The 7,990-nt window shown below is 36.6% G+C and overlaps 1 protein-coding gene across 3 annotated transcripts in view; it reads right to left on the bottom strand.

Annotated features, from left to right (window-relative positions):
- Positions 1-438: 438 nt before the first annotated feature.
- LOC112682858 (inositol polyphosphate 1-phosphatase) overlaps positions 439-7,990 on the bottom strand; it is a 22,731-nt gene continuing 15,179 nt past the window's right edge. Inside the window, exons 5-7 of one of the 3 annotated variants that reach the window (XM_025553608.1) lie at positions 2,214-2,399; positions 1,285-1,482; positions 439-584 (exon numbers count right to left, since the gene is read on the bottom strand). In XM_025553608.1, the coding sequence (XP_025409393.1) occupies positions 462-584; positions 1,285-1,482; positions 2,214-2,399 (507 nt within the window). In that variant the 3' untranslated portion in view covers positions 439-461. Of the gene's footprint in view, positions 585-1,284; positions 1,549-1,635; positions 1,737-2,213; positions 2,400-7,990 lie in introns of those variants that run through there. The other 2 variants (XM_025553609.1, XM_025553610.1) reach the window with 2 other exon arrangements.

Genomic DNA, 7,990 nt, shown 5'->3' with positions numbered 1-7,990 from the left:
TATGTGTATCACTAATTGAATAAATAAATAAAAGTACATTTCAATGAATTTGCCTATGATTACATTTATTTTATACGACACACATACAGTGCCGGATTAAGAGCCGATGCCACATTGGAGAAAATAATGTTTACCCCCTCTCCTCAAAAAAAAAAAAAAATCCTGGTTTCTATGTATAAATTAAAAAATAAATTACCATTATAAAATATACCTAATATAATAACTAATCTACTTACACTTAAAAGTATAACTATATGTTTAAGGTCACTGAATAATTTTCCAAAGAATTTTTTTAAACTAATGAAAAATAATCACAAAATACAATTAGAATAATAATAAGTTGGTTCAAAAATATACAGATAATAATAAAAGTAATTTATAATATTAACATCAATCGTACGTGTTATATTTAAATTTGTATTTTTATTACGAAGCATTTTTACACAAATACAAGTTTAATATTATTCGTTATTTGTTTGTTTACTTGTGTTATTCAAAAACATTCGGATACGATGCCTTACTTTTTGTTGATTTTCGTAAAATCTATAGAGTCTTACAATAATCGAAGGCTCCGTTTCACTGTTCTATAACAAACGAAAATAAATGTTAACATTTTATGGTTTTTATTGTATTTATGACAAAATTAAATGTTTTATTAGCCGTTATGTTTGGATAATACAAAGATTTCGTTCTATACAATTTTTAAATAACCCTATATATAAACTGTATTATAACATTGAAGATCAAATCGATCAATTAACTAAAAAAAAAAAAAAAAAAAAAATGAGATTGGATGGACTAATTTCTAAGATAATTCAATTTTTCTATTTTTTTTTACCTTCACCTAACCAACATACGAATTTCTATTAATTTATTAAAACTAACGAACGATTGTAATATGTGTTTAACTTTTATTGAAACTATTTAGTACTTCAATATTCTTTAACATGATCAAAAATATTATCTATGCATTCTTTTGTCCAAGCTATCTTCACTTCGTTATGCTACCTATGATTGTACCTTTTCGTGAATATTTATAAAAATTACTTATCAAGAAGTTGTATATTTGTAGTAATGCCAATTCGGTTCAAAAACAATTTGCCACATACAGCTGATATGTTGTAAATGATAGATTAAAAAAAAAAAAAAAATCGAGACCATAATACTATGAAATTGATTATTCTATTATTTTGTTAATTTATATAATATATACAATGTATGTATTATACAAATATTTATGTGTATATTATACATATAAAGAAAAACGTTAACTCTTATACTTACATAAACAACGGATATATTGCCAGTCTGATCGATTACCGCCGGATAAGACGAATAAATTCTATCACTAATGTGACCGGGTCTTTGTACAATTGTCATCATACACACTTTCCTGTCGCCCGTACCGCGACACCAGTCAATTATGTGATGGCACACCGCAGATATAACACGCTGTCTGTTTGCTTTCGTTTGAACCGATTGCTATGCAGAAACAGAGTACACATACAATGATGATTTTACAATTTTTTTTATATCCAATTGAATTATCTGTAAACATAAGTTTTACAATAAGTTCAAGTGTTTTAAAGTTAACATAAAATAATAAAATAAACAGTTAAGATTTTAGAGACTAACGATTTTGGGGGAAAAACCTTCAATCGACGGACTTTCATGTCTTGCATATATGGGGGATAGCCGCCTACTTGGATCACCGAGAATGGTGGGAATGGATAGTCCTGAAACCAGGGGTTACGATGATTTATTACATTTTAATAGAACAGCTTGTAAAAGATTTTAGCAACATATTCAACGTAGTGAATAAAGAAATCTTTGTGAAGGGTATCATTTGAGACAAAGTACGAAATGTCGATTCGTTCGAACTGCACGTCGTCAAAGCGCATCGCCATTAACCTAACGCTGCCGTTCGATCTGTGCCCCGGCCCTGGAGGGGGGCAAGAGGTGCGATCGCACCGAGCTTCGCACTCGTATGGGGTCCCACAAATTATGTATTACGAATATCATTTTATCTATAGATAAAAATAGTATAGCAAATTAATAGTAATAGTACACAAGTCGCAACCCGTGTCGTTTTCTCATGAAACGGGTTGTTGTCGACGAAAACTATGACGGTACCGATTACGCATAGTTATAGTATGTATTTAGGTGTATAATAACAATAGATGAGGTTAGTTAGTTAGTTAATCGATACGTACCAGCTGCAGCTCGTGGAGCATGTCGACCCAGTCGGCCGGCAAGTGTTCGATCACGTTGTGCTCCGTCCGTCCGCACTGCAGCGACCCGTTTGCCGGGCCGGATCCCGTCGTCGTCCACTTGGCTCCGGTCGTGTCCAAGAAACGTTCGCCCCAGATGTGCACGCCCGACAGTTCGCACGCCTCACACTAAGGGCAAACGCGACGTTCAAACCAACGCCATCGTCCGGTCGCGTTGTCGCGGGAACGAGACGAGTTTAGCGACATGCCCTAACGGCGTTTTACCCGATCCGGCCAACGGTTGAGATAAAATCTCAAAACGTCGACCACGTTTCGAAATTTCGAATAAGAAGTGTCTCGGCGGACGGACGAACGATAGAGACATTTTTTCGTACCACGGTTTCGCATGCGTTTCGGATAAAGTTGGCTGGGCCGACGCAAACAGCGGTCGTATTCAGTGTAGGGCAGAGGACATGGGCCAGGGGCGCAATTCCAAGAAGTGCGCAAATTTCAACACTACTCGTGTAATATTTTTCACGAAATATGAAAAAGATGTAGTCAAAATAATTTCATTTGATAATGTCATTGATAAATTTGCCTCTATAAAAGCGAAAAAAGTACCGTTGTAATATTGTATAAAATAAATGTAAAACCGTCTAATACGATTGTAAAACAAAAACATTTGAATAAAATCAGATGTTTTTATCGTGTTTATTGATTGTTTATGTTTTGATGTAGTACAAATGTTATTAAGGTTTATTAGTAATTATTAACTCGTATACTATGTTTTTTATATATGCTTTACGTATCTCAAATGATTTGTTGTAAAAAAATACAAAATTCCCATTTGAGGGGGGGGGGAGGAGGAGGAGGCGCAAATACAGTGATTCGCCAGGGGCAGATGATGTCGAGATAACGTTTTTAACCGTAACACGGCATGTCGCCGGAACGTCCCGGGCCCTTGTGCGAATCGCCGGATCGCGATTTTCCGCAAACGGTACGCGTTGTGTTACGCGTACGTCCAGTTTCCGAGCGATTAGCTCCCGCGCTTCGTTCGCGTAGTGCCTCGACAGACCGGTGAAGTTGTGCGCGCTCAGGTTGGTCGCGACCTCCGCGAAGATCTGCAACCACGTGCTCGACCGCGGGCCCATCACCAGCACCCTGGCCCTCGGACCGGCCAACCGGTCGAACAGCTCGGCCTGTTGCAACATGACGTTCGGGTTAACGACCGGTTACGGTTACCGTTGTGACGTGTTCCGTCGACCTTTTCGAAAACGTGCGCCAAGCTCTCGAGGTTTTCGACGGCCTCGGCCGCGACTCCCGCGCCCGAACCGGACGTCGTCACAATCAAATAGTCGGCGTCCCGAAACGCCGCACGCTGGTCCTCGGTCGCGACGAGTTCTGCGGACCGTCGTAATGATGTTCACGTTGTATAACGAACACAGCTCTGTATTTCTGTGTACGGGGTCGACCGTTGATAACTCGATAAGTTCGACGAGAGGAACTTATGTTCCGCTTACTTAAGATTTCGAGTTATCAAAATCATAATTATTATGTGTGCGTTAAAAAAATGTTTACACGAACTTTATTTTTTTTACAAGTTTTTTAAATTATGGCTTTGTATCGAAGCTTTGTTTTTTTTTTAATTGCATCTTTATTTTTATTATTACATGTATGCGTATGCGTGTGTCTTACGTTTTTTCCTTTCTCATAACTCGAGAAACAAGCTTTAAGGTGATGATTTTCTTTGATAATTATTTAATTAATGTTCATCGTTCACAACATATTCAATTCATTCGACGAGTGTATAAAGACTAAATTTACACACACCAGACTGAACGACGATGTGTTTGAAGGACATTGGCCTTAAGGTCTCTAACATGCTACAGAATAATTTTCAGAACTTTCACAATCCAAGGTTTTTTTTTTTTTTTTTAATAAAAATACAGGATGGAATTTTTTTCGAAAATTGAATCGGTAAAATCTACTCGTTATGGTTAAGATCTTTTACTGATCTGGGATACATGAAAATTATGTTGAGTTTAGGTTTAAATTTTTATTTGTATTTGTAATTGTATTAATTAATGGGAAATAAACACTTACTCGTGATTATTATTAATCGATGAATACTTCTTAAAAATAAAACGTATCGAAGATACAATACAGCATATATGTATATATTATTAGATACGTTTAAAATGCTGCTTATTAATGTACCGTTCATATTGGAGAAACCGAATGTTTTAATGTACTCCGCCATTTCTTTTACCGCGTCCGTGTCAAAAGTCAGTACGTATAAATCCAGTTTATTTTCGGCAAAAACTTTTCTCTGGAGTAAATTGAACGCTAACTCGACGCTAAACATGTTACATCCCAGAGAGATGACAACTTTAGTAATGCGATTCATTGTACTGTAATATTTATTCTATGTACTACTTCACATGAAATAAAGCGCATTGGTTTAATTCAATTATTAATTAAATGTTACGGTCTTATAACAGTGTAATGTATAACTACCAGGGCAACGAGTATTTTTTTTTTATAAATAAAACATAGGAATGGGTCATGACTTTTGGTTGTAAAATAATATCATAATATTATTATGTACACATTTCTATTTTTATATTATATTTGATATAATTTCAGCACTTCTGAAAACTGGGAAAAACGATAATAGTCAATATTTCTAAATTTTTTAGTATTGCAGTTTTAAAGTTACTAAGTTAAAAAAAAAACTAAGAGATAAAGTAAAACATGATTAAAAAAAAAAAAAAATTTATTGTGTTAACACAACTAATTGTATATAAAATTAATAAAAAAAAATTGAATTTACTTTTCAAAGCAAATTATAAGATGATATAATTATTAGACTTTTGATGCTTTTGACTATTATCGTTTCTCCCCGTAACCCTTAAAATTTATAATGTATACTCTTATATTTTTATATTTTAAATAAATAAAGTATAAATACAATTATTTATTAGATTCTGACTACATCGATACAAGATAATACCTTAGTGGTGCATCGGGGTAAAATACTATTCTGTATGTTATTAAATATTAATGTAATAATTTGTAATATTTGTTAAGTATTATTATTATTTAAAAAATGTACAAGCCATGTAAAATACATTATTATTAATGACAAGTATTTATTTGTATTATTTTTGTATCACTGCGTCTTGGGCAAAAAAATTGCTGTCGCAGTCTCGGTATGGTCACGTGGGATGAAATCCGCGAATCAACGCAGTCACACGTTGTGAGTGTTTAGTGACCATATCTGTTGGTTATCAGCGTAAATTCCGATGGGCCTAGCCCTTTCAGGCGTATTTGTTTTATTATTTTTATGTGAATTTCCGCCACGGGCACGTTAGTTTTATTAAAATATTTGCATTATCGCCATGGGCACGTTGTTTTTATTATATTTCATATCACCTTGTTGATTTATTTATATTTATTTATTTGATCCATTTATTATCTTATTCGTATTATATCCTTGTTGCTGCGATTAGTTTCTGTTTATTTATTGTATTTATTGCATTTGTTGTGCCAATCAGGCAAATATTTACATTTAGATTAGGTAATACATTCCTAAATTATTATTTTTAATGTACCGTTCATTTGTTTATTTCACCAAAAGCACCACTCTCCATTAAATTACTATACTAAAAATGAACTTACAAACAAGAATTTATTTTATTTTTATAATTTCTAAAATAGAAAGCATACGTATCTTTGTCGTGATTATTTGATGAAACAATCACAAATAATTAAATAACAATCGGTTTCACGTTGTATGTCAATAAATAACACAATTAATACAAATTAAAACTATTGCAATAACAAACTAATGCTAATTCGGATAATCGATCTAAAAATTATTTCGCAACAAATAAACTACATTCATATTTGGCGCATAAATACATTTAAGAACATTTTATTTTCATTATACGAATAACAATTGATTTAACTTAGGTATTTTATTTTTAATAAACAAATTGAACATTGACTGATATGCTATGGGTTTCGAATCAGTGTCATATAGCCATTAAGAGTTGTTTGAAATCTCAACTTTATTTCATTTTCTGTTACACAACTCTATAGATTGGGGGGGGGGGGGGGAATACAAAGACCGTAAATAAACAAACAAAAAAAAGATGATAATAATACATCAATGGGGGCTTCGTTTAACGAATACAGTAACCTTAACCAATCGAATAAAATTGATTTCTAACTAAAATTAAAACAACGAATCGGAGTACTACGAAAACAATCGTAAAAGAGAAATTTTTCTTTTCCGAAAATTCCGTTAACGTTGTAACATTAATGATGTACAATCGAGTAATGTTTCATCGCGTTACGATTACGCAGTTGTACTCGGAACACAATATACGTCTCCTCTGATTCACCCATTAATCATTGTACCGTCGAAACCCAACTGTACCGATTGCACTAACATTGTACCGATCCGGACGAGTGCACGTTGGACTGCGACAAATCGTAACGACGGACATTGGTTCACGCGCTCCGCGTGCGGTGTAGTCATTCTTTCAATAAAAATGAATCAACGCGTTTTTAATAGCGATTCGATCGCAGACAAGCCGAACGGAAGTGTAAAACGTATGCGCGTTACGGGTACCACCCGGTAACCGTTCCTCCGTCCGGTCGGTGTATTCGGTAACGTCGATCGCGCTACGCTGCGCAGAAGGTCATCGTCATCGTTAAGTACGTGCGTGCAACGTAACTTTACGCGGAAAATGAAGTGATGATTCAGTTACACTTGGACGTAAACACGTTCGGACTGTTGCGCCGACCGTGGGCTCATACCACGCGCGTTGGTGGAATTGCGTTCGACTCGACTGGGCAGCGGTACTTAATAATGTACGAAGACGTAACGCGCATTGCGCAACGCTATCTACGGGTACGTGTGTGAAGCAATCTTCATTGTGATACACGGTGTTGACGCGCCCGAACCGGTCGCGGAACCGTGCGGCCGACGAAGATTTCCGATCTACGAACGGGCGGGCGACTCCTACGACGTAGCGCTCGTCGGTGCAACAGTTCTCGTCGGGCCCCGATCGAAAAGTCTAAGAACTAGAAACGTAGACCGACCACTGGCGTAGCGGTGCGCAACCTAGGGGGTCGTCGCCAATGATTCAAAACCGAATGAAAAATGTTTGCGTACATCATTTTGTACAACTCTAAATTTTGTATTGTTTTATTCGACCAGTTAATGGACGTTATCGCGTAACGCAGGGTCGGCCACGAACGCGTTCGAGTGGATCGGAAAATATTGCGCTGGTCCGTACGCGTGCGATTCGAGAACAAGGTCTACGCTCCGGGTGCGGTCGAACGCGTACAACGTTAACGTCGGAACGGACGCGGCGGAAAGCCGACCCACCCGATCGCTGTTACAGGGCCATCGCGAAACGCGTCTACGATCCAACCGGAAAACGCGGTGAAAACGAATTCCCGTACGGCACCGGACCCCCTGCGCGCCACGGACCAACAATCGAAGTGCACGTTTTAAGTGAAACGCTCCCCTCCCTATAGATCTGCGAATCCGTTGTTTCTCGTGATTACCACAATTTCACCGGACCGCTACGTGTAAGCGTCATTATTCACCGCGCGGAATGTTTTTCAACCGTTTTTAACAAACCGTATTAACACGAAAGAGTTGCTTCACTCGCTGTTTCTAATACATTTAGGCTAAATGATATCTACAACGGACCGACCGAGATGTTGACATCCGACTAGAATAATGTCCCGCAAACGCGTGC

The sequence above is a fragment of the Sipha flava genome, unplaced genomic scaffold, assembly GCF_003268045.1.
Source record: "Sipha flava isolate LNK unplaced genomic scaffold, YSA_version1 213_pilon_pilon, whole genome shotgun sequence".
In the NCBI taxonomy this organism is placed as follows: Eukaryota; Metazoa; Arthropoda; class Insecta; order Hemiptera; family Aphididae; genus Sipha; species Sipha flava.
Note: the sequence above shows the minus strand (reverse complement) of the source record. Positions and strands in the feature narration are given on the sequence as shown.